General features: G+C 53.8%; 1 protein-coding gene across 1 annotated transcript; it reads right to left on the bottom strand.

Moving 5' to 3' along the window:
- Window positions 1–51: 51 nt before the first annotated feature.
- On the bottom strand, window positions 52–27,550 carry TPP1 (tripeptidyl peptidase 1). Its single transcript, XM_072133558.1, has 13 exons — window positions 27,389–27,550; window positions 24,687–24,767; window positions 6,484–6,623; window positions 6,230–6,380; window positions 5,835–5,956; window positions 3,946–4,124; window positions 3,186–3,384; window positions 2,872–3,060; window positions 2,222–2,294; window positions 1,992–2,112; window positions 1,750–1,908; window positions 1,103–1,237; window positions 52–768 (listed from the first exon to the last, which is right to left on the bottom strand). Exons 1-13 carry the CDS (start codon window positions 27,397–27,399, stop codon window positions 634–636), a joined length of 1,695 nt encoding a protein of 564 aa, XP_071989659.1. The 5' UTR covers window positions 27,400–27,550; the 3' UTR covers window positions 52–633.

Here is a 27,550-nt window from a genome sequence, read left to right as displayed (position 1 = left end):
AAAGGGGAGGAAGACATGACTCTGCTACTGCCTCATTAAAGAAGAATAACGTAACAAAGCAAAATTTTATTAAAATCTGAACAAGTCGAAAGAATTTAGAGGCCACGATTCCTACTCCTACTTTAGTGAACAAGGTGGCAGCAAGAATCTCTCCTGCTAGACCAGTTGCGGATAGTCTCCACCATCTACTGGCATTAACCAACCCCCCGCCCAGACGACCCCTGCAAGTCATTGGACCACAGGCTCACATTCAGCAAGTTAGCACTACGTGCCTCTAGTGACCTAGACAGTTATAGGGCCACAAAAATGTGCAAAACTGCACTCCCTGAGATCAAGCTAAAGCATCGTGTGACAAAGGAGACACGGGGAACCTATCCACGTACTGGAACATGTGACGTCTGGGGGTCCCATGGCCAAGTACAGAGTGGAGGCCGTGTAACCCCTACTGAACCCCCAAACCTGGTAATAGAACGGAACTTGGTGACATCTATTGATCCTTCATATAGGGATCTCCTGCACTCGCTCCACCAGAAAAGCTACAGAAGACACAAACCCGTAACACACCGTTATCATTCCCGCCCAATGTTTTTGTTTTGTTTTTTTTTATAGTTTTTGGATTGTGAAGATGGATGTTCACAGCAAGGCCTTCAATAACTCCGGGTAGTTTGGTGTCCCCCAGCCCGTCACTGGGTCCCAGCTTGGAGCAGCACAAAATCCTTGAGCCAGGACCTGGTCATCCAAACATGAGATGTGACATCCGTGTGTGACCTGCGGGAGAGGAGAAAGCGCTCAGGAACAGGATCTTCTCCCCCAACTCAAGAGCCAGAGCTGTCATTCATGGGAGCTTGTCTTTTGTGGAACAACATGCATTGTCTAACAGCAGAGACTTTTTGATTATTTAACACATTTTTTGTAGGTGGGGGAGAAGTAACAAAATACAGAAATAGGGCAAGGAGGGGTTTGGATTTGTTTTTTAATCAAGTCCTCCCAATACACAGACAGAACGGATGACGCTAAAATTTATAGAATGAGCCCCACAACCATTTTGGGTTCTGAAGCCCCCCCCCCCCCCCTACATCCACGAAGAAACCCCAAAACTTACATCATAAAAGGCGTTGGTGCTGTTCCCTCGCAGACGATACAAGGCTGGATTTAGGAAACCCAAAGGTGAGAGACCTCTCTTTATCCGCTGATCATTAATAAGAGAGAGAATCCCTCCAAACACGGGAGTGGAGGCCTGTAGTGGGGGGAAGGGAAAATCACGTTACTGTACGTCCAGAAGACCGATGGAGAAGCACTACCACCCCCTAAAGACACTGGACTACTTTGTCACCATGGGGGACAGCAGACTACACCCCAGACACTGGAGTAACACCGCTGCCACCCCAAAACTAGGGACACCACCACGGACACTGGACTACACCACTGCCACCCCATCACCCCAGACACTAGAGTATAATATCACCACCATTCATGGTCACAGACCATGGAAACCTTATTTTCAAGTCCTAACATTGGAGATATCTCTGAACATCGAGGATCCCTTAGGTGCCATCTTCAGAAAGGAATAAATGTTGCTGCAACCATTCCCAATATCAGGTGCTCTGAGCAGGGTCCTTTGTACTCTAGGTGCCGCCCATACACCTCAGCCGGACACTTGGGCTCCTGGAAGCTTTCAATGACTGCTGAAGAACTGATTCTGGTGTCTCCTAGGACAATAGTAAGTCTATGATGTGCACAGATACTTACAGAGGTTCCAGACACCCATGGGATTGGGACACGATTTGTCACCACCCAGTAGTTGTCAGACAGAGCTGCCACGTCAGGGTAGGCTCGTCCACTGCGGTTGTAGTAACTCTCTGGTGGCATCTTCACAGAGGACTTTAAATATTCCAGAACTGCAGAAACCTTCAGGATACAGGAGGAGGGTGAGACACAAACCATCTCATCAGCAGAGGACATGAGGCCCCCAGGACATCACGGCCACTTACCTGGTAATCCGGCATAGGAAACACATTGCTAAATCCTCCCCCACTGATGTAATCTGTCACTTCATACGTCACCTGGAACGGATTCTTGAAAGATGTTCCCCCAACAGTAGTCACATACGGGCTGAGAACAGACATGACAAACACGGAAGTGATCCACAGGCTCCGGGAGGTCCTAGGACCCCAGTATGGAGGACACCCCTGTATAGAAGGCCTGGGTTGTGGTCTCTCACCTGGAGGCCGGGAAACTTGGACGGAAGACATTTCTCTCTTTGGAGACTTGTCTGCACCCGGCACCATCGTCACCTGGAGAAGAATCAGCAGTTTGTCTCTTGTTAATGAAGCGACATTTATTTATTTATTTTACCTTTTATTTTTATTTATTTATCAGACGGCTGCCCAGACCCTTCGTGTCATCTCCTGTGGCTGTGATCCAGTAGTGATGCAGGGGGTGCTCTAGTGCAGCATCCTCTCTCGTGTGGGGTGCACTATGAGCAGTTTGCGCAGATATTAATGTGAAAGTGCAGCAGTTTATTGAATACCAGTAACAGCGTCCGACATGAATGTGAAGCCCAATACGAATCTGCATCGGATGCCCCTTTAGGTGCACCAGGCAGCACCGACATAAAACTGGCGCAAACACTCCATAAACACACGAGCAGCCAGTCTATAATGTGTGCAAGGTCCAAATGTGGCCAAAGTGTCTGTGGGGACAGAGGGCACCTTGTAATAGTCTGCAGAGACGCCAGGTACTATGCAGAGCATTGCAGAGAAGCGACCATGCCGAGCCTCAGCCGCTGCTGCCGGGACCTCCAGGCGGTTTCCCTATCTGGGCCGCTGCTGCCCATGGTCCCAGGCGCCATTGATGGAGGATTATCCTTACCTGATGCAAAGAGGATGGTGAGACCCCGAGCCGCTGCCTTCATGAACTCCACGTTGATTCTCTGCATGAAAGCCGCAGACAGACTGTCCTCATCATCACCATAACTGATGGTGTGAACCCAGGGGATGGAGGACATGTTACTCAGCAGCAACATCCACTGGAGGAACGGCTCCTGAGACTCGTGGCGACCTGAGAAGATCAACCACATTAATGGTGGTCTCCAGCATCACAACTGCTTATTGAGCGTCCAACATGTGATGCCCAAGAAAAGAGCTTCCTCAGATAATGTAGGGCCCAAAAGAGACTTAACTTACCCGGATTGCTGAACACCCAGGTGGAGATATTGGCCCCCATACTCATGATGTACTCAACATCCAAGCTGGCCTCCAGACCAGCCCGTCCTCCTCCCTGCTGCCCGACCACATGATCCACCTCATAGCGGTGCTCAAATCCTCCTCCAAAGAGGCTCATGAACTCCGAGAGGTCGGCGGGGTGGAAAAACTGCTCTAAAAACTGAAAGAAAGAGAGGAGTATAGATTGAGGGTGGAATAGTGTCATCCCCTATGGATAGGTCCTATCATCCATCATCTGGCCGGTCCTCCTTCTCCTGGGATGAGGAGAACCAGGGGCGGTTTAATATCCTGATCTGAATATATGATCCTATGTCACCATGTGCCCACGTCCTCAGGCTGCAGGGCAGACGCCCCACAGTTTATGATGTCCCTCGGTGGGATAAGGTTCCCATGATGCATTGTACCTAGGAGGGATTTAGGGAAGACTCTTGTGTCATGGCTTCTATATGTTTACACCCAGTTTGTTCTATACGCCCTTTGCAGGTTGCCGCAGTATGAAGCCAGTGACTACATTGTCCCTCACAGTACGGCATCAACCAGAACAGTCAGAAGGACGTACAGCGTGGAGAGCCCCCTGTACACGTCTTCTTCCAATGGATATTTCTGATCTTCTCTAGCAGGAAGGTGGCAGGACATACCAGGTGACATGAGCTTCTCATGCTGGGGACACCCCGTGGCTGCCGCCTACATGTTGTAGATCTGAGGCCTCGGAGGACGTTACCTGAGCACACGCTTGGCTGTTGTTAGGATGGGTTCCCACATCACTGATGGACAGGTTGTATCGCTGCCGCAGCACAGATGGTGTAACACCCAGGTGAAATTTTGTAGCAACTTCATCCGATTTGCCTTTTTTTCGCCTTAAAACTTTCTTCTCATTTGGAAACCGGTGAAGTCCTCCAACTGGAGAGAGAAAGATAGGCGGCTATCCAGAAGCGCAACCACCAAGTGCTCTGTCCACCAAAATATACTGTGACCTCCCGCCCGCAGGCCACCGTCTGCCCTCCTCCCCTACCGCAGGCCACAGTCTCCCCTACCGCCCTCCTCCCCTACCGCAGGCCACAGTCGCCCCTCCTCCCCTCCCGCCCGCCCGCCGGCCACAGTCGCCCCTCCTCCCCTCCCCTAAGCCTCCCGCCCGCCCGCCTGCAGGCCACAGTCGCCCCTCCTCCCCTCCCTCCCGCCCGCAGGCCACAGTCGCCCCTCCTCCCCTCCCTCCCTCCCGCCCGCAGGCCACAGTCGCCCCTCCTCCCCTCCCTCCCGCCCGCCCGCAGGCCACAGTCGCCCCTCCTCCCCTCCCTCCCGCCCGCCCGCAGGCCACAGTCGCCCCTCCTCCCCTCCCGCCCGCCTGCCCACAGGCCACAGTAGCCCCTCCCTCCCGCCCGCAGGCCACAGTCGCCCCTCCTCACCTCCCGCCCGCCCGCAGGCCACAGTCGCCCCTCCACCCCTCCCGCCCGCAGGCCACAGTCGCCCCTCCACCCCTCCCTCCCGCCCGCAGGCCACAGTCGCCCCTCCTCCCCTGCAGGCCACAGTCGCCCCGACTCCCCTCCCGCCCGCCAGCCCGCAGGCCACAGTCGCCCCTCCTCCCCTCCCTCCCGCAGGCCACAGTCGCCGATCCTCCCCTCCCTCCCGCCCGCAGGCCACAGTCGCCCCTCCTCCCCTCCCTCCCGCCCGCAGGCCACAGTCGCCCCTCCTCCCCTCCCTCCCGCCCGCAGGCCACAGTCGCCCCTCCTCCCCTCCCTCCCGCCCGCAGGCCACAGTCGCCCCTCCTCCCCTCCCTCCCGCCCGCAGGCCACAGTCGCCCCTCCTCCCCTCCCTCCCGCCCGCCTGCAGGCCACAATCGCCCCTCCTCCCCTGCAGGCCACAGTCGCCCCTCCTCCCCTCCCTCCCGCCCGCCCGCATGCCACAGTCGCCCCTCCTCCCGTCCCTTCCGCCCGCCCGCAGGCCACAGTCGCCCCTCCTCCCCACCCTAGCGCCCGCCCGCAGGCCACAGTCGCCCCTCCAAGAGCAGGCCATAGTCGCCCCTCCTCCCCTCCCTCCCGCCCGCAGGCCACAGTCGCCCCTCCTCCCCTCCCTCCCGCAGGCCACAGTCGCCCCTCCACCCCTCCCTCCCGCCCGCCCGCAGGCCACAGTCGCCCCGCCTCCCCTCCCTCCCGCCCGCAGGCTACAGTCGCCCCTCCAGCCCTCCCGCAGGCCACAGTCGCCCCTCCGGCCCTCCCTCCTGCCCGCAGGCCACAGTCGCCCCTCCTCCCCTCCCTCCCGCCCGCCCGCAGGCCACAGTCGCCCCTCCTCCCCTCCCTCCCGCCCGCCCGCCCGCAGGCCACAGTCGCCCCTCCTCCCCTCCCGCCCGCAGGCCACAGTCGCCCCTCCACCCCTCCCTCCCGCCCGCAGGCCACTGTGGCCCCTCCACCCCTTCCTCCCGCCCGCAGGCCACAGTCGCCCCTCCACCCCTCCACCCCGCCCGCAGGCCACAGTCGCCCCTCCTCCTCTCCGTCCCGCCCGCAGGCCACAGTCGCCCATCCTCCCCTCCCTCCCGCAGGCCACCGTCAACCATCCTCCCCTCCCATCCGCAGGCCACCGTCGACCCTCCTCCTTTGTCGGATGTTGGCGACTCACCAAAGTCGATGTGTTCGGCCACAGTTGGATCCAGGGAGTACGGGGAATTAGATCTGACCACACTCTTGTCTCCCTTCCGATAACGTATGAAGTGGGCCCCGGGAAGCAGGAGCTCTGCAGTTCTGCAACAAGAGATGGAGACCATGTGACTGAGGTATAGAGCGCCACATGCAGGACGCCAGGTGTACTACCTGGGCTTCGGTTGGGAGTTTATGACCGGTGTTGCTTATAAATGGGGCACAGGGAGAGGTTGGCATAGCCACCCAAACCTCAGCACCACCCAGTATAGTCTGTCCCTATGACAGTCTTCTCATTATTCTACCTCATTGGTCTTCCTAACTTGGGTGTCCTCCCCCAGGCCTGCTCCCATAGGGTGCTGATGGGGTGGGGCTGACCTGCCATCTGTTTGGCACTGTAAGAAGTCTCCAGTCATGATGCTGTCACACTGCAGGATCCCGTGTTTCTTCAGCCAGGACCTGACTGCTCCAAGGGTTTCACCTGAAGGCTGCACAAGGCTCCGGAGCTCCTCCAGGGACAGATAGTGACCTGCCGGACACCGCAAGATGTAACAAAAGTAATTATAGGTCACGCAGAAGAGCAAACCAGGAACTGGACCATGTGTGGTGACCAGAGCGACCTACTCACTTACCATAATGGGGGGAGTCTGGGTCAGACACCGCCCTCACCAGAGACTCCAATTTCTCCACATTCTGCTGCTTCAGGGCAAATGTCAGAACCACGGTGTCATTGCTGGCGAGACGCTCTGCTGGAAGCCATCCCTCAGGGGCTCTGGAGAGGGGGACAGGAAGACACAAGGGTTAATATCCCGGGCGGTGGTGGTGCTCAGGATCTGTCAGGAGGACAATCCTCCTATACATGTAGTATTAAAAACATACAGCAGGAGCACGGTGCCGCCCACATGTTCAGCAGGAGGCGTGACGGCTGAGAAGAGATTCTCAACTCGCCTCAAGGCAGGTGCGCCCCTGTGTATCTCCAGCAGGATAGTCCTGGCTGTGTGTATAATACACTATACAGGGATGTGGGGGATAGCCGGGTGTAGAGGACAGGGACCTCCTGCAGGATAGTCCTGGCTGTGTGTATAATACACTATACAGGGATGTGGAGGATAGCCGGGTGTAGAGGACAGGGACCTCCTGCAGGATAGTCCTGGCTGTGTGTATAATACACTATACAGGGATGTGGAGGATAGCCGGGTGTAGAGGACAGGTCCCTCCTGCAGGATAGTCCTGGCTGTGTGTATAATACACTATACAGGGATGTGGGGGATAGCCGGGTGTAGAGGACAGGGATCTCCTGCAGGATAGTCCTGGCTGTGTGTATAATATACTATACAGGGATGTGGAGGATAGCCGGGTGTAGAGGACAGGGATCTCCTGCAGGATAGTCCTGGCTGTGTGTATAATACACTATACAGGGATGTGGGGGATAGCCGGGTGTAGAGGACAGGTACCTCCTGCAGGATAGTCCTGGCTGTGTGTATAATACACTATACAGGGATGTGGGGGATAGCCGGGTGTAGAGGACAGGGATCTCCTGCAGGATAGTCCTGGCTGTGTGTATAATACACTATACAGGGATGTGGAGGATAGCCGGGTGTAGAGGACAGGTACCTCCTGCAGGATAGTCCTGGCTGTGTGTATAATACACTATACAGGGATGTGGGGGATAGCCGGGTGTAGAGGACAGGGATCTCCTGCAGGATAGTCCTGGCTGTGTGTATAATACACTATACAGGGATGTGGAGGATAGCCGGGTGTAGAGGACAGGGACCTCCTGCAGGATAGTCCTGGCTGTATGTATAATACACTATACAGGGATGTGGAGGATAGCCGGGTGTAGAGGACAGGGACCTCCTGCAGGATAGTCCTGGCTGTGTGTATAATACACTATACAGGGATGTGGAGGATAGCCGGGTGTAGAGGACAGGTACCTCCTGCAGGATAGTCCTGGCTGTGTGTATAATACACTATACAGGGATGTGGGGGATAGCCGGGTGTAGAGGACAGGTCCCTCCTGCAGGATAGTCCTGGCTGTGTGTATAATACACTATACAGGGATGTGGGGGATAGCCGGGTGTAGAGGACAGGTACCTCCTGCAGGATAGTCCTGGCTGTGTGTATAATACACTATACAGGGATGTGGGGGATAGCCGGGTGTAGAGGACAGGGATCTCCTGCAGGATAGTCCTGGCTGTGTGTATAATACACTATACAGGGATGTGGAGGATAGCCGGGTGTAGAGGACAGGTACCTCCTGCAGGATAGTCCTGGCTGTGTGTATAATACACTATACAGGGATGTGGGGGATAGCCGGGTGTAGAGGACAGGGATCTCCTGCAGGATAGTCCTGGCTGTGTGTATAATACACTATACAGGGATGTGGAGGATAGCCGGGTGTAGAGGACAGGGACCTCCTGCAGGATAGTCCTGGCTGTATGTATAATACACTATACAGGGATGTGGAGGATAGCCGGGTGTAGAGGACAGGGACCTCCTGCAGGATAGTCCTGGCTGTGTGTATAATACACTATACAGGGATGTGGAGGATAGCCGGGTGTAGAGGACAGGTACCTCCTGCAGGATAGTCCTGGCTGTGTGTATAATACACTATACAGGGATGTGGGGGATAGCCGGGTGTAGAGGACAGGGATCTCCTGCAGGATAGTCCTGGCTGTGTGTATAATACACTATACAGGGATGTGGAGGATAGCCGGGTGTAGAGGACAGGGACCTCCTGCAGGATAGTCCTGGCTGTGTGTATAATACACTATACAGGGATGTGGAGGATAGCCGGGTGTAGAGGACAGGGACCTCCTGCAGGATAGTCCTGGCTGTGTGTATAATACACTATACAGGGATGTGGAGGATAGCCGGGTGTAGAGGACAGGGACCTCCTGCAGGATAGTCCTGGCTGTGTGTATAATACACTATACAGGGATGTGGAGGATAGCCGGGTGTAGAGGACAGGGACCTCCTGCAGGATAGTCCTGGCTGTGTGTATAATACACTATACGGGGATGTGGAGGATAGCCGGGTGTAGAGGACAGGGACCTCCTGCAGGATAGTCCTGGCTGTGTGTATAATACACTATACAGGGATGTGGAGGATAGCCGGGTGTAGAGGACAGGGACCTCCTGCAGGATAGTCCTGGCTGTGTGTATAATACACTATACAGGGATGTGGAGGATAGCCGGGTGTAGAGGACAGGGATCTCCTGCAGGATAGTCCTGGCTGTGTGTATAATACACTATACAGGGATGAGGAGGATAGCCGGGTGTAGAGGACAGGGACCTCCTGCAGGATAGTCCTGGCTGTATGTATAATACACTATACAGGGATGTGGAGGATAGCCGGGTGTAGAGGACAGGGATCTCCTGCAGGATAGTCCTGGCTGTGTGTATAATATACTATACAGGGATGTGGAGGATAGCCGGGTGTAGAGGACAGGTACCTCCTGCAGGATAGTCCTGGCTGTATGTATAATACACTATACAGGGATGTGGAGGATAGCCGGGTGTAGAGGACAGGGATCTCCTGCAGGATAGTCCTGGCTGTGTGTATAATACATTATACAGGGATGTGGGGGATAGCCGGGTGTAGAGGACAGGTACCTCCTGCAGGATAGTCCTGGCTGTGTGTATAATACACTATACAGGGATGTGGAGGATAGCCGGGTGTAGAGGACAGGGACCTCCTGCAGGATAGTCCTGGCTGTATGTATAATACACTATACAGGGATGTGGAGGATAGCCGGGTGTAGAGGACAGGTATCTCCTGCAGGATAGTCCTGGCTGTGTGTATAATACACTATACAGGGATGTGGAGGATAGCCGGGTGTAGAGGACAGATCCCTCCTGCAGGATAGTCCTGGCTGTGTGTATAATACACTATACAGGGATGTGGAGGATAGCCGGGTGTAGAGGACAGGGACCTCCTGCAGGATAGTCCTGGCTGTGTGTATAATACACTATACAGGGATGTGGAGGATAGCCGGGTGTAGAGGACAGGTCCCTCCTGCAGGATAGTCCTGGCTGTGTGTATAATACACTATACAGGGATGTGGAGGATAGCCGGGTGTAGAGGACAGGGACCTCCTGCAGGATAGTCCTGGCTGTGTGTATAATACACTATACAGGGATGTGGAGGATAGCCGGGTGTAGAGGACAGGGACCTCCTGCAGGATAGTCCTGGCTGTGTGTATAATACACTATACAGGGATGTGGAGGATAGCCGGGTGTAGAGGACAGGGATCTCCTGCAGGATAGTCCTGGCTGTGTGTATAATACACTATACAGGGATGTGGGGGATAGCCGGGTGTAGAGGACAGGGATCTCCTGCAGGATAGTCCTGGCTGTGTGTATAATACACTATACAGGGATGTGGAGGATAGCCGGGTGTAGAGGACAGGTACCTCCTGCAGGATAGTCCTGGCTGTGTGTATAATACACTATACAGGGATGTGGAGGATAGCCGGGTGTAGAGGACAGGTACCTCCTGCAGGATAGTCCTGGCTGTGTGTATAATACACTATACAGGGATGTGGAGGATAGCCGGGTGTAGAGGACAGGGACCTCCTGCAGGATAGTCCTGGCTGTGTGTATAATACACTATACAGGGATGTGGAGGATAGCCGGGTGTAGAGGACAGGTACCTCCTGCAGGATAGTCCTGGCTGTGTGTATAATACACTATACAGGGATGTGGAGGATAGCCGGGTGTAGAGGACAGGTACCTCCTGCAGGATAGTCCTGGCTGTGTGTATAATACACTATACAGGGATGTGGAGGATAGCCGGGTGTAGAGGACAGGGACCTCCTGCAGGATAGTCCTGGCTGTGTGTATAATACACTATACAGGGATGTGGAGGATAGCCGGGTGTAGAGGACAGGTACCTCCTGCAGGATAGTCCTGGCTGTGTGTATAATACACTATACAGGGATGTGGAGGATAGCCGGGTGTAGAGGACAGGGACCTCCTGCAGGATAGTCCTGGCTGTGTGTATAATACACTATACAGGGATGTGGAGGATAGCCGGGTGTAGAGGACAGGGATCTCCTGCAGGATAGTCCTGGCTGTGTGTATAATACATTATACAGGGATGTGGGGGATAGCCGGGTGTAGAGGACAGGGATCTCCTGCAGGATAGTCCTGGCTGTATGTATAATACACTATACAGGGATGTGGAGGATAGCCGGGTGTAGAGGACAGGGACCTCCTGCAGGATAGTCCTGGCTGTGTGTATAATACACTATACAGGGATGTGGAGGATAGCCGGGTGTAGAGGACAGGGACCTCCTGCAGGATAGTCCTGGCTGTATGTATAATACACTATACAGGGATGTGGAGGATAGCCGGGTGTAGAGGACAGGTACCTCCTGCAGGATAGTCCTGGCTGTGTGTATAATACACTATACAGGGATGTGGAGGATAGCCGGGTGTAGAGGACAGGGACCTCCTGCAGGATAGTCCTGGCTGTATGTATAATACACTATACAGGGATGTGGAGGATAGCCGGGTGTAGAGGACAGGGACCTCCTGCAGGATAGTCCTGGCTGTGTGTATAATACACTATACAGGGATGTGGAGGATAGCCGGGTGTAGAGGACAGGGATCTCCTGCAGGATAGTCCTGGCTGTGTGTATAATACACAATACAGGGATGTGGGGGATAGCCGGGTGTAGAGGACAGGGACCTCCTGCAGGATAGTCCTGGCTTTATGTATAATACACTATACAGGGATGTGGAGGATAGCCGGGTGTAGAGGACAGGGATCTCCTGCAGGATAGTCCTGGCTGTGTGTATAATACACTATACAGGGATGTGGGGGATAGCCGGGTGTAGAGGACAGGGACCTCCTGCAGGATAGTCCTGGCTGTGTGTATAATACACTATACAGGGATGTGGAGGATAGCCGGGTGTAGAGGACAGGTACCTCCTGCAGGATAGTCCTGGCTGTGTGTATAATACACTATACAGGGATGTGGAGGATAGCCGGGTGTAGAGGACAGGGACCTCCTGCAGGATAGTCCTGGCTGTATGTATAATACACTATACAGGGATGTGGAGGATAGCCGGGTGTAGAGGACAGGGACCTCCTGCAGGATAGTCCTGGCTGTGTGTATAATACACTATACAGGGATGTGGAGGATAGCCGGGTGTAGAGGACAGGTCCCTCCTGCAGGATAGTCCTGGCTGTATGTATAATACACTATACAGGGATGTGGGGGATAGCCGGGTGTAGAGGACAGGTACCTCCTGCAGGATAGTCCTGGCTGTGTGTATAATACACTATACAGGGATGTGGAGGATAGCCGGGTGTAGAGGACAGGTACCTCCTGCAGGATAGTCCTGGCTGTGTGTATAATACACTATACAGGGATGTGGAGGATAGCCGGGTGTAGAGGACAGGGATCTCCTGCAGGATAGTCCTGGCTGTGTGTATAATACATTATACAGGGATGTGGGGGATAGCCGGGTGTAGAGGACAGGGATCTCCTGCAGGATAGTCCTGGCTGTATGTATAATACACTATACAGGGATGTGGAGGATAGCCGGGTGTAGAGGACAGGTACCTCCTGCAGGATAGTCCTGGCTGTGTGTATAATACACTATACAGGGATGTGGGGGATAGCCGGGTGTAGAGGACAGGTACCTCCTGCAGGATAGTCCTGGCTGTGTGTATAATACACTATACAGGGATGTGGAGGATAGCCGGGTGTAGAGGACAGGTCCCTCCTGCAGGATAGTCCTGGCTGTATGTATAATACACTATACAGGGATGTGGGGGATAGCCGGGTGTAGAGGACAGGTACCTCCTGCAGGATAGTCCTGGCTGTGTGTATAATACACTATACAGGGATGTGGAGGATAGCCGGGTGTAGAGGACAGGTCCCTCCTGCAGGATAGTCCTGGCTGTGTGTATAATACACTATACAGGGATGTGGAGGATAGCCGGGTGTAGAGGACAGGGATCTCCTGCAGGATAGTCCTGGCTGTGTGTATAATACATTATACAGGGATGTGGGGGATAGCCGGGTGTAGAGGACAGGGATCTCCTGCAGGATAGTCCTGGCTGTATGTATAATACACTATACAGGGATGTGGAGGATAGCCGGGTGTAGAGGACAGGGACCTCCTGCAGGATAGTCCTGGCTGTATGTATAATACACTATACAGGGATGTGGAGGATAGCCGGGTGTAGAGGACAGGGATCTCCTGCAGGATAGTCCTGGCTGTGTGTATAATACACTATACAGGGATGTGGAGGATAGCCGGGTGTAGAGGACAGGGATCTCCTGCAGGATAGTCCTGGCTGTGTGTATAATACACAATACAGGGATGTGGGGGATAGCCGGGTGTAGAGGACAGGGACCTCCTGCAGGATAGTCCTGGCTGTATGTATAATACACTATACAGGGATGTGGAGGATAGCCGGGTGTAGAGGACAGGGATCTCCTGCAGGATAGTCCTGGCTGTGTGTATAATACACTATACAGGGATGTGGGGGATAGCCGGGTGTAGAGGACAGGTACCTCCTGCAGGATAGTCCTGGCTGTGTGTATAATACACTATACAGGGATGTGGAGGATAGCCGGGTGTAGAGGACAGGTACCTCCTGCAGGATAGTCCTGGCTGTGTGTATAATACACTATACAGGGATGTGGAGGATAGCCGGGTGTAGAGGACAGGTCCCTCCTGCAGGATAGTCCTGGCTGTATGTATAATACACTATACAGGGATGTGGGGGATAGCCGGGTGTAGAGGACAGGTACCTCCTGCAGGATAGTCCTGGCTGTGTGTATAATACACTATACAGGGATGTGGAGGATAGCCGGGTGTAGAGGACAGGTACCTCCTGCAGGATAGTCCTGGCTGTGTGTATAATACACTATACAGGGATGTGGAGGATAGCCGGGTGTAGAGGACAGGGATCTCCTGCAGGATAGTCCTGGCTGTGTGTATAATACATTATACAGGGATGTGGGGGATAGCCGGGTGTAGAGGACAGGGATCTCCTGCAGGATAGTCCTGGCTGTATGTATAATACACTATACAGGGATGTGGAGGATAGCCGGGTGTAGAGGACAGGGACCTCCTGCAGGATAGTCCTGGCTGTGTGTATAATACACTATACAGGGATGTGGAGGATAGCCGGGTGTAGAGGACAGGGATCTCCTGCAGGATAGTCCTGGCTGTGTGTATAATACACTATACAGGGATGTGGAGGATAGTCGGGTGTAGAGGACAGGGATCTCCTGCAGGATAGTCCTGGCTGTGTGTATAATACACTATACAGGGATGTGGGGGATAGCCGGGTGTAGAGGACAGGTACCTCCTGCAGGATAGTCCTGGCTGTGTGTATAATACACTATACAGGGATGTGGAGGATAGCCGGGTGTAGAGGACAGGTACCTCCTGCAGGATAGTCCTGGCTGTGTGTATAATACACTATACAGGGATGTGGAGGATAGCCGGGTGTAGAGGACAGGTCCCTCCTGCAGGATAGTCCTGGCTGTGTGTATAATACACTATACAGGGATGAGGAGGATAGCCGGGTGTAGAGGACAGGGATCTCCTGCAGGATAGTCCTGGCTGTATGTATAATACACTATACAGGGATGTGGAGGATAGCCGGGTGTAGAGGACAGGTACCTCCTGCAGGATAGTCCTGGCTGTGTGTATAATACACTATACAGGGATGTGGAGGATAGCCGGGTGTAGAGGACAGGGATCTCCTGCAGGATAGTCCTGGCTGTGTGTATAATACACTATACAGGGATGTGGGGGATAGCCGGGTGTAGAGGACAGGGATCTCCTGCAGGATAGTCCTGGCTGTGTGTATAATACACTATACAGGGATGTGGAGGATAGCCGGGTGTAGAGGACAGGGATCTCCTGCAGGATAGTCCTGGCTGTGTGTATAATACACTATACAGGGATGTGGAGGATAGCCGGGTGTAGAGGACAGGGATCTCCTGCAGGATAGTCCTGGCTGTATGTATAATACACTATACAGGGATGTGGAGGATAGCCGGGTGTAGAGGACAGGGACCTCCTGCAGGATAGTCCTGGCTGTGTGTATAATACACTATACAGGGATGTGGAGGATAGCCGGGTGTAGAGGACAGGTCCCTCCTGCAGGATAGTCCTGGCTGTATGTATAATACACTATACAGGGATGTGGGGGATAGCCGGGTGTAGAGGACAGGTACCTCCTGCAGGATAGTCCTGGCTGTGTGTATAATACACTATACAGGGATGTGGAGGATAGCCGGGTGTAGAGGACAGGTACCTCCTGCAGGATAGTCCTGGCTGTGTGTATAATACACTATACAGGGATGTGGAGGATAGCCGGGTGTAGAGGACAGGGACCTCCTGCAGGATAGTCCTGGCTGTGTGTATAATACACTATACAGGGATGTGGAGGATAGCCGGGTGTAGAGGACAGGGAACTCCTGCAGGATAGTCCTGGCTGTATGTATAATACACTATACAGGGATGTGGAGGATAGCCGGGTGTAGAGGACAGGGACCTCCTGCAGGATAGTCCTGGCTGTGTGTATAATACACTATACAGGGATGTGGAGGATAGCCGGGTGTAGAGGACAGGTCCCTCCTGCAGGATAGTCCTGGCTGTGTGTATAATACACTATACAGGGATGTGGAGGATAGCCGGGTGTAGAGGACAGGTCCCTCCTGCAGGATAGTCCTGGCTGTATGTATAATACACTATACAGGGATGTGGGGGATAGCCGGGTGTAGAGGACAGGTACCTCCTGCAGGATAGTCCTGGCTGTGTGTATAATACACTATACAGGGATGTGGAGGATAGCCGGGTGTAGAGGACAGGCACCTCCTGCAGGATAGTCCTGGCTGTGTGTATAATACACTATTCAGGGATGTGGAGGATAGCCGGGTGTAGAGGACAGGGACCTCCTGCAGGATAGTCCTGGCTGTATGTATAATACACTATACAGGGATGTGGAGGATAGCCGGGTGTAGAGGACAGGGAACTCCTGCAGGATAGTCCTGGCTGTATGTATAATACACTATACAGGGATGTGGAGGATAGCCGGGTGTAGAGGACAGGTACCTCCTGCAGGATAGTCCTGGCTGTGTGTATAATACACTATACAGGGATGTGGAGGATAGCCGGGTGTAGAGGACAGGTACCTCCTGCAGGATAGTCCTGGCTGTGTGTATAATACACTATACAGGGATGAGGAGGATAGCCGGGTGTAGAGGACAGGGACCTCCTGCAGGATAGTCCTGGCTGTATGTATAATACACTATACAGGGATGTGGAGGATAGCCGGGTGTAGAGGACAGGTCCCTCCTGCAGGATAGTCCTGGCTGTATGTATAATACACTATACAGGGATGTGGGGGATAGCCGGGTGTAGAGGACAGGTACCTCCTGCAGGATAGTCCTGGCTGTGTGTATAATACACTATACAGGGATGTGGAGGATAGCCGGGTGTAGAGGACAGGGATCTCCTGCAGGATAGTCCTGGCTGTGTGTATAATACACTATACAGGGATGTGGAGGATAGCCGGGTGTAGAGGACAGGTACCTCCTGCAGGATAGTCCTGGCTGTGTGTATAATACACTATACAGGGATGTGGAGGATAGCCGGGTGTAGAGGACAGGGATCTCCTGCAGGATAGTCCTGGCTGTGTGTATAATACACTATACAGGGATGTGGAGGATAGCCGGGTGTAGAGGACAGGGATCTCCTGCAGGATAGTCCTGGCTGTGTGTATAATACACTATACAGGGATGTGGAGGATAGCCGGGTGTAGAGGACAGGGACCTCCTGCAGGATAGTCCTGGCTGTGTGTATAATACACTATACAGGGATGTGGAGGATAGCCGGGTGTAGAGGACAGGGACCTCCTGCAGGATAGTCCTGGCTGTATGTATAATACACTATACAGGGATGTGGAGGATAGCCGGGTGTAGAGGACAGGGACCTCCTGCAGGATAATCCTGGCTGTATGTATAATACACTATACAGGGATGTGGAGGATAGCCGGGTGTAGAGGACAGGGACCTCCTGCAGGATAGTCCTGGCTGTGTGTATAATACACTATACGGGGATGTGGAGGATAGCCGGGTGTAGAGGACAGGTACCTCCTGCAGGATAGTCCTGGCTGTGTGTATAATACACTATACAGGGATGTGGAGGATAGCCGGGTGTAGAGGACAGGGACCTCCTGCAGGATAGTCCTGGCTGTGTGTATAATACACTATACAGGGATGTGGAGGATAGCCGGGTGTAGAGGACAGGGACCTCCTGCAGGATAGTCCTGGCTGTGTGTATAATAAACTATACAAGGATGTGGAGGATAGCCGGGTGTAGAGGACAGGTACCTCCTGCAGGATAGTCCTGGCTGTGTGTATAATACACTATACAGGGATGAGGAGGATAGCCGGGTGTAGAGGACAGGGACCTCCTGCAGGATAGTCCTGGCTGTATGTATAATACACTATACAGGGATGTGGAGGATAGCCGGGTGTAGAGGACAGGTCCCTCCTGCAGGATAGTCCTGGCTGTATGTATAATACACTATACAGGGATGTGGGGGATAGCCGGGTGGAGAGGACAGGTACCTCCTGCAGGATAGTCCTGGCTGTGTGTATAATACACTATACAGGGATGTGGAGGATAGCCGGGTGTAGAGGACAGGGACCTCCTGCAGGATAGTCCTGGATGTGTGTATAATACACTGTACAGGGATGTGGAGGATAGCCGGGTGTAGAGGACAGGGACCTCCTGCAGGATAGTCCTGGCTGTGTGTATAATACACTATACAGGGATGTGGAGGATAGCCGGGTGTAGAGGACAGGTACCTCCTGCAGGATAGTCCTGGCTGTGTGTATAATACACTATACAGGGATGTGGAGGATAGCCGGGTGTAGAGGACAGGGACCTCCTGCAGGATAATCCTGGCTGTATGTATAATACACTATACAGGGATGTGGAGGATAGCCGGGTGTAGAGGACAGGTCCCTCCTGCAGGATAGTCCTGGCTGTATGTATAATACACTATACAGGGATGTGGGGGATAGCCGGGTGGAGAGGACAGGTACCTCCTGCAGGATAGTCCTGGCTGTGTGTATAATACACTATACAGGGATGTGGAGGATAGCCGGGTGTAGAGGACAGGTCCCTCCTGCAGGATAGTCCTGGCTGTATGTATAATACACTATACAGGGATGTGGGGGATAGCCGGGTGGAGAGGACAGGTACCTCCTGCAGGATAGTCCTGGCTGTGTGTATAATACACTATACAAGGATGTGGAGGATAGCCGGGTGTAGAGGACAGGGACCTCCTGCAGGATAGTCCTGGCTGTGTGTATAATACACTATACGGGGATGTGGAGGATAGCCGGGTGTAGAGGACAGGGATCTCCTGCAGGATAGTCCTGGCTGTGTGTATAATACACTATACAGGGATGTGGGGGATAGCCGGGTGTAGAGGACAGGTACCTCCTGCAGGATAGTCCTGGCTGTGTGTATAATACACTATACAGGGATGTGGAGGATAGCCGGGTGTAGAGGACAGGTACCTCCTGCAGGATAGTCCTGGCTGTGTGTATAATACACTATACAGGGATGTGGAGGATAGCCGGGTGTAGAGGACAGGTCCCTCCTGCAGGATAGTCCTGGCTGTGTGTATAATACACTATACAGGGATGAGGAGGATAGCCGGGTGTAGAGGACAGGGATCTCCTGCAGGATAGTCCTGGCTGTATGTATAATACACTATACAGGGATGTGGAGGATAGCCGGGTGTAGAGGACAGGTACCTCCTGCAGGATAGTCCTGGCTGTGTGTATAATACACTATACAGGGATGTGGAGGATAGCCGGGTGTAGAGGACAGGGATCTCCTGCAGGATAGTCCTGGCTGTGTGTATAATACACTATACAGGGATGTGGGGGATAGCCGGGTGTAGAGGACAGGGATCTCCTGCAGGATAGTCCTGGCTGTGTGTATAATACACTATACAGGGATGTGGAGGATAGCCGGGTGTAGAGGACAGGGATCTCCTGCAGGATAGTCCTGGCTGTGTGTATAATACACTATACAGGGATGTGGAGGATAGCCGGGTGTAGAGGACAGGGACCTCCTGCAGGATAGTCCTGGCTGTGTGTATAATACACTATACAGGGATGTGGAGGATAGCCGGGTGTAGAGGACAGGTCCCTCCTGCAGGATAGTCCTGGCTGTATGTATAATACACTATACAGGGATGTGGGGGATAGCCGGGTGTAGAGGACAGGTACCTCCTGCAGGATAGTCCTGGCTGTGTGTATAATACACTATACAGGGATGTGGAGGATAGCCGGGTGTAGAGGACAGGTACCTCCTGCAGGATAGTCCTGGCTGTGTGTATAATACACTATACAGGGATGTGGAGGATAGCCGGGTGTAGAGGACAGGGACCTCCTGCAGGATAGTCCTGGCTGTGTGTATAATACACTATACAGGGATGTGGAGGATAGCCGGGTGTAGAGGACAGGGAACTCCTGCAGGATAGTCCTGGCTGTATGTATAATACACTATACAGGGATGTGGAGGATAGCCGGGTGTAGAGGACAGGGACCTCCTGCAGGATAGTCCTGGCTGTGTGTATAATACACTATACAGGGATGTGGAGGATAGCCGGGTGTAGAGGACAGGTCCCTCCTGCAGGATAGTCCTGGCTGTGTGTATAATACACTATACAGGGATGTGGAGGATAGCCGGGTGTAGAGGACAGGTCCCTCCTGCAGGATAGTCCTGGCTGTATGTATAATACACTATACAGGGATGTGGGGGATAGCCGGGTGTAGAGGACAGGTACCTCCTGCAGGATAGTCCTGGCTGTGTGTATAATACACTATACAGGGATGTGGAGGATAGCCGGGTGTAGAGGACAGGCACCTCCTGCAGGATAGTCCTGGCTGTGTGTATAATACACTATTCAGGGATGTGGAGGATAGCCGGGTGTAGAGGACAGGGACCTCCTGCAGGATAGTCCTGGCTGTATGTATAATACACTATACAGGGATGTGGAGGATAGCCGGGTGTAGAGGACAGGGAACTCCTGCAGGATAGTCCTGGCTGTATGTATAATACACTATACAGGGATGTGGAGGATAGCCGGGTGTAGAGGACAGGTACCTCCTGCAGGATAGTCCTGGCTGTGTGTATAATACACTATACAGGGATGTGGAGGATAGCCGGGTGTAGAGGACAGGTACCTCCTGCAGGATAGTCCTGGCTGTGTGTATAATACACTATACAGGGATGAGGAGGATAGCCGGGTGTAGAGGACAGGGACCTCCTGCAGGATAGTCCTGGCTGTATGTATAATACACTATACAGGGATGTGGAGGATAGCCGGGTGTAGAGGACAGGTCCCTCCTGCAGGATAGTCCTGGCTGTATGTATAATACACTATACAGGGATGTGGGGGATAGCCGGGTGTAGAGGACAGGTACCTCCTGCAGGATAGTCCTGGCTGTGTGTATAATACACTATACAGGGATGTGGAGGATAGCCGGGTGTAGAGGACAGGGATCTCCTGCAGGATAGTCCTGGCTGTGTGTATAATACACTATACAGGGATGTGGAGGATAGCCGGGTGTAGAGGACAGGTACCTCCTGCAGGATAGTCCTGGCTGTGTGTATAATACACTATACAGGGATGTGGAGGATAGCCGGGTGTAGAGAACAGGGATCTCCTGCAGGATAGTCCTGGCTGTGTGTATAATACACTATACAGGGATGTGGAGGATAGCCGGGTGTAGAGGACAGGGATCTCCTGCAGGATAGTCCTGGCTGTGTGTATAATACACTATACAGGGATGTGGAGGATAGCCGGGTGTAGAGGACAGGGACCTCCTGCAGGATAGTCCTGGCTGTGTGTATAATACACTATACAGGGATGTGGAGGATAGCCGGGTGTAGAGGACAGGGACCTCCTGCAGGATAGTCCTGGCTGTATGTATAATACACTATACAGGGATGTGGAGGATAGCCGGGTGTAGAGGACAGGGACCTCCTGCAGGATAATCCTGGCTGTATGTATAATACACTATACAGGGATGTGGAGGATAGCCGGGTGTAGAGGACAGGGACCTCCTGCAGGATAGTCCTGGCTGTGTGTATAATACACTATACGGGGATGTGGAGGATAGCCGGGTGTAGAGGACAGGTACCTCCTGCAGGATAGTCCTGGCTGTGTGTATAATACACTATACAGGGATGTGGAGGATAGCCGGGTGTAGAGGACAGGGACCTCCTGCAGGATAGTCCTGGCTGTGTGTATAATACACTATACAGGGATGTGGAGGATAGCCGGGTGTAGAGGACAGGGACCTCCTGCAGGATAGTCCTGGCTGTGTGTATAATAAACTATACAAGGATGTGGAGGATAGCCGGGTGTAGAGGACAGGTACCTCCTGCAGGATAGTCCTGGCTGTGTGTATAATACACTATACAGGGATGAGGAGGATAGCCGGGTGTAGAGGACAGGGACCTCCTGCAGGATAGTCCTGGCTGTATGTATAATACACTATACAGGGATGTGGAGGATAGCCGGGTGTAGAGGACAGGTCCCTCCTGCAGGATAGTCCTGGCTGTATGTATAATACACTATACAGGGATGTGGGGGATAGCCGGGTGGAGAGGACAGGTACCTCCTGCAGGATAGTCCTGGCTGTGTGTATAATACACTATACAGGGATGTGGAGGATAGCCGGGTGTAGAGGACAGGGACCTCCTGCAGGATAGTCCTGGATGTGTGTATAATACACTGTACAGGGATGTGGAGGATAGCCGGGTGTAGAGGACAGGGACCTCCTGCAGGATAGTCCTGGCTGTGTGTATAATACACTATACAGGGATGTGGAGGATAGCCGGGTGTAGAGGACAGGTACCTCCTGCAGGATAGTCCTGGCTGTGTGTATAATACACTATACAGGGATGTGGAGGATAGCCGGGTGTAGAGGACAGGGACCTCCTGCAGGATAATCCTGGCTGTATGTATAATACACTATACAGGGATGTGGAGGATAGCCGGGTGTAGAGGACAGGTCCCTCCTGCAGGATAGTCCTGGCTGTATGTATAATACACTATACAGGGATGTGGGGGATAGCCGGGTGGAGAGGACAGGTACCTCCTGCAGGATAGTCCTGGCTGTGTGTATAATACACTATACAGGGATGTGGAGGATAGCCGGGTGTAGAGGACAGGGACCTCCTGCAGGATAGTCCTGGCTGTATGTATAATACACTATACAGGGATGTGGAGGATAGCCGGGTGTAGAGGACAGGGATCTCCTGCAGGATAGTCCTGGCTGTGTGTATAATACACTATACAGGGATGTGGAGGATAGCCGGGTGTAGAGGACAGGGACCTCCTGCAGGATAGTCCTGGATGTGTGTATAATACACTGTACAGGGATGTGGAGGATAGCCGGGTGTAGAGGACAGGGACCTCCTGCAGGATAGTCCTGGCTGTGTGTATAATACACTATACAGGGATGTGGAGGATAGCCGGGTGTAGAGGACAGGTACCTCCTGCAGGATAGTCCTGGCTGTGTGTATAATACACTATACAGGGATGTGGAGGATAGCCGGGTGTAGAGGACAGGGACCTCCTGCAGGATAATCCTGGCTGTATGTATAATACACTATACAGGGATGTGGAGGATAGCCGGGTGTAGAGGACAGGGACCTCCTGCAGGATAGTCCTGGCTGTGTGTATAATACACTATACAGGGATGTGGGGGATAGCCAGGTGTAGAGGACAGGTATCTCCTGCAGGATAGTCCTGGCTGTGTGTATAATACACTATACAGGGATGTGGAGGATAGCCGGGTGTAGAGGACAGGGACCTCCTGCAGGATAGTCCTGGCTGTATGTATAATACACTATACAGGGATGTGGAGGATAGGAGGATAACCGGGTGTAGAGGACAGGGACCTCCTGCAGGATAGTCCTGGCTGTGTGTATAATACACTATACAGGGATGTGGGGGATAGCCGGGTGTAGAGGACAGGGAACTCCTGCAGGATAGTCCTGGCTGTATGTATAATACACTATACAGGGATGTGGAGGATAGCCGGGTGTAGAGGACAGGTACCTCCTGCAGGATAGTCCTGGCTGTATGTATAATACACTATACAGGGATGTGGGGGATAGCCGGGTGTAGAGGACAGGTACCTCCTGCAGGATAGTCCTGGCTGTGTGTATAATACACTATACAGAGATGTGGAGGATAGCCGGGTGTAGAGGACAGGTACCTCCTGCAGGATAGTCCTGGCTGTGTGTATAATACACTATTCAGGGATGTGGAGGATAGCCGGGTGTAGAGGACAGGGACCTCCTGCAGGATAGTCCTGGCTGTATGTATAATACACTATACAGGGATGTGGAGGATAGCCGGGTGTAGAGGACAGGGAACTCCTGCAGGATAGTCCTGGCTGTATGTATAATACACTATACAGGGATGTGGAGGATAGCCGGGTGTAGAGGACAGGGAACTCCTGCAGGATAGTCCTGGCTGTATGTATAATACACTATACAGGGATGTGGGGGATAGCCGGGTGTAGAGGACAGGGACCTCCTGCAGGATAGTCCTGGCTGTATGTATAATACACTATACAGGGATGTGGAGGATAGCCGGGTGTAGAGGACAGGTACCTCCTGCAGGATAGTCCTGGCTGTGTGTATAATACACTATACAGGGATGTGGAGGATAGCCGGGTGTAGAGGACAGGGACCTCCTGCAGGATAGTCCTGGCTGTGTGTATAATACACTATACAGGGATGTGGAGGATAGCCGGGTGTAGAGGACAGGTACCTCCTGCAGGATAGTCCTGGCTGTGTGTATAATACACTATACAGGGATGAGGAGGATAGCCGGGTGTAGAGGACAGGGACCTCCTGCAGGATAGTCCTGGCTGTGTGTATAATACACTATACAGGGATGTGGAGGATAGCCGGGTGTAGAGGACAGGGACCTCCTGCAGGATAGTCCTGGCTGTATGTATAATACACTATACAGGGATGTGGAGGATAGCCGGGTGTAGAGGACAGGTCCCTCCTGCAGGATAGTCCTGGCTGTATGTATAATACACTATACAGGGATGTGGGGGATAGCCGGGTGTAGAGGACAGGTACCTCCTGCAGGATAGTCCTGGCTGTGTGTATAATACACTATACAGGGATGTGGAGGATAGCCGGGTGTAGAGGACAGGGATCTCCTGCAGGATAGTCCTGGCTGTGTGTATAATACACTATACAGGGATGTGGAGGATAGCCTGGTGTAGAGGACAGGGACCTCCTGCAGGATAGTCCTGGCTGTATGTATAATACACTATACAGGGATGTGGAGGATAGCCGGGTGTAGAGGACAGGGACCTCCTGCAGGATAGTCCTGGCTGTGTGTATAATACACTATACAGGGATGTGGAGGATAGCCGGGTGTAGAGGACAGGGATCTCCTGCAGGATAGTCCTGGCTGTATGTATAATACACTATACAGGGATGTGGAGGATAGCCGGGTGTAGAGGACAGGGACCTCCTGCAGGATAGTCCTGGCTGTATGTATAATACACTATACAGGGATGTGGAGGATAGCCGGGTGTAGAGGACAGGGACCTCCTGCAGGATAGTCCTGGCTGTGTGTATAATACACTATACAGGGATGTGGAGGATAGCCGGGTGTAGAGGACAGGGACCTCCTGCAGGATAGTCCTGGCTGTGTGTATAATACACTATACAGGGATGTGGAGGATAGCCGGGTAGATGTAGATGTCGATAATGTCACTTACTTGAGATTCTGCTCCGGTTCTGGGAAGATTCTGGAATCTATGATGTTTATCAGGAAACAGAAGACGACAAGGACAGAGACGCTGAGGGAGGAAGAAGCAGAATATTATCATGTGATATCTAACAACCCAGGGGCCACAGCACAGAGACAGCAGGGGCCACACATCTCCCCCTCCTCCTCCAGACAGAGTGATACTGGGGGCCACACATCTCCTCCTCCTCCTCCTCCTCCTCCAGACAGAGTGATACTGGGGGCCACACATCTCCTCCTCCTCCTCCTCCTCCAGACAGAGTGATACTGGGGGCCACACATCTCCTCCTCCTCCTCCAGACAGAGTGATACTGGGGGCCACACATCTCCTCCTCCTCCTCCAGACAGAGTGATACTGGGGGCCACACATCTCCCCCTCCTCCTCCTCCAGACAGAGTGATACTGGGGGCCACACATCTCCCCCTCCTCCTCCTCCTCCTCCTCCAGACAGAGTGATACTGGGGGCCACACATCTCCCCCTCCTCCTCCTCCTCCTCCTCCAGACAGAGTGATACTGGGGGCCACACATCTCCTCCTCCTCCTCCAGACAGAGTGATACTGGGGGCCACACATCTCCTCCTCCTCCTCCTCCTCCTCCTCCTCCTCCAGACAGAGTGATACTGGGGGCCACACAGCTCCTCCTCCTCCTCCAGACGGAGTGATACTGGGGGCCACACATCTCCTCCTCCTCCTCCTCCAGACAGAGTGATACTGGGGGCCACACATCTCCTCCTCCAGACAGAGTGATACTGGGGGCCACACATCTCCTCCTCCTCCTCCAGACAGAGTGATACTGGGGGCCACACATCTCCTCCTCCTCCTCCTCCTCCAGACAGAGTGATACTGGGGGCCACACAGCTCCTCCTCCTCCTCCAGACGGAGTGATACTGGGGGCCACACATCTCCTCCTCCTCCTCCTCCAGACAGAGTGATACTGGGGGCCACACATCTCCTCCTCCAGACAGAGTGATACTGGGGGCCACACATCTCCTCCTCCAGACAGAGTGATACTGGGGGCCACACATCTCCTCCTCCAGACAGAGTGATACTGGGGGCCACACATCTCCCCCTCCTCCAGACAGAGTGATACTGGGGGCCACACATCTCCTCCTCCTCCTCCTCCTCCAGACAGAGTGATACTGGGTGCCACACATCTCCTCCTCCTCCTCCTCCTCCTCCTCCTCCAGACAGAGTGATACTGGGGGCCACACATCTCCTCCTCCTCCTCCTCCAGACAGAGTGATACTGGGGGCCACACATCTCCTCCTCCTCCTCCAGACAGAGTGATACTGGGGGCCACACATCTCCTCCTCCTCCTCCCCCTCCTCCTCCTCCAGACAGAGTGATACTGGGGGCCACACATCTCCTCCTCCTCCTCCTCCAGACAGAGTGATACTGGGGGCCACACATCTCCTCCTCCTCCTCCAGACAGAGTGATACTGGGGGCCACACATCTCCCCCTCCTCCTCCAGACAGAGTGATACTGGGGGCCACACATCTCCTCCTCCTCCTCCCCCTCCTCCTCCAGACAGAGTGATACTGGGGGCCACACATCTCCCCCTCCTCCTCCAGACAGAGTGATACTGGGGGCCACACATCTCCTCCTCCTCCTCCAGACAGAGTGATACTGGGGGCCACACATCTCCCCCTCCTCCTCCTCCAGACAGAGTGATACTGGGGGCCACACATCTCCCCCTCCTCCTCCTCCTCCTCCTCCAGACAGAGTGATACTGGGGGCCACACAGCTCCTCCTCCTCCTCCTCCAGACAGAGTGATACTGGGGGCCACACATCTCCCCCTCCTCCTCCTCCAGACAGAGTGATACTGGGGGCCACACATCTCCCCCTCCTCCTCCTCCAGACAGAGTGATACTGGGGGCCACACATCTCCTCCTCCTCCTCCTCCAGACAGAGTGATACTGGGGGCCACACATCTCCCCCTCCTCCTCCTCCTCCTCCAGACAGAGTGATACTGGGGGCCACACATCTCCTCCTCCTCCTCCTCCTCCTCCAGACAGAGTGATACTGGGGGCCACACATCTCCTCCTCCTCCAGACAGAGTGATACTGGGGGCCACACATCTCCTCCTCCTCCTCCAGACAGAGTGATACTGGGGGCCACACATCTCCCCCTCCTCCTCCTCCAGACAGAGTGATACTGGGGGCCACACATCTCCTCCTCCTCCTCCAGACGGAGTGATACTGGGGGCCACACATCTCCTCCTCCTCCTCCTCCAGACAGAGTGATACTGGGGGCCACACATCTCCTCCTCCTCCTCCTCCAGACAGAGTGATACTGGGGGCCACACATCTCCTCCTCCTCCAGACAGAGTGATACTGGGGGCCACACATCTCCCCCTCCTCCTCCTCCTCCAGACAGAGTGATACTGGGGGCCACACATCTCCTCCTCCTCCTCCAAACAGAGTGATACTGGGGGCCACACACCTGATACTGGGGGCCACACACCTGATACTGGGGGCCACACATCTCCCCCTCCTCCTCCAGACAGAGTGATACTGGGGGCCACACACCTGATACTGGGGGCCACACACCTGATACTGGGGGCCACACATCTCCCCCTCCTCCTCCAGACAGAGTGATACTGGGGGCCACACACCTGATACTGGGGGCCACACACCTGATACTGGGGGCCACACACCTGATACTTTCTTACCTGTGCTTCATGTTGTTGCTGTTTCTGATCTTCTGTTACATTGTATCAGGGTCGTGTCCTCTCTCCGTCCCCTCCCAGATGGAATACTGTCATGTGACTGTCAGCTGACCAGACCCCGCCCCCTGACACAGCAACCACAGAGAATGTCACATGTCCCCTCCG

Source organism: Engystomops pustulosus, chromosome 2 (assembly GCF_040894005.1).
Source record: "Engystomops pustulosus chromosome 2, aEngPut4.maternal, whole genome shotgun sequence".
Classification (NCBI taxonomy): Eukaryota; Metazoa; Chordata; class Amphibia; order Anura; family Leptodactylidae; genus Engystomops; species Engystomops pustulosus.
Note: the sequence above shows the minus strand (reverse complement) of the source record. Positions and strands in the feature narration are given on the sequence as shown.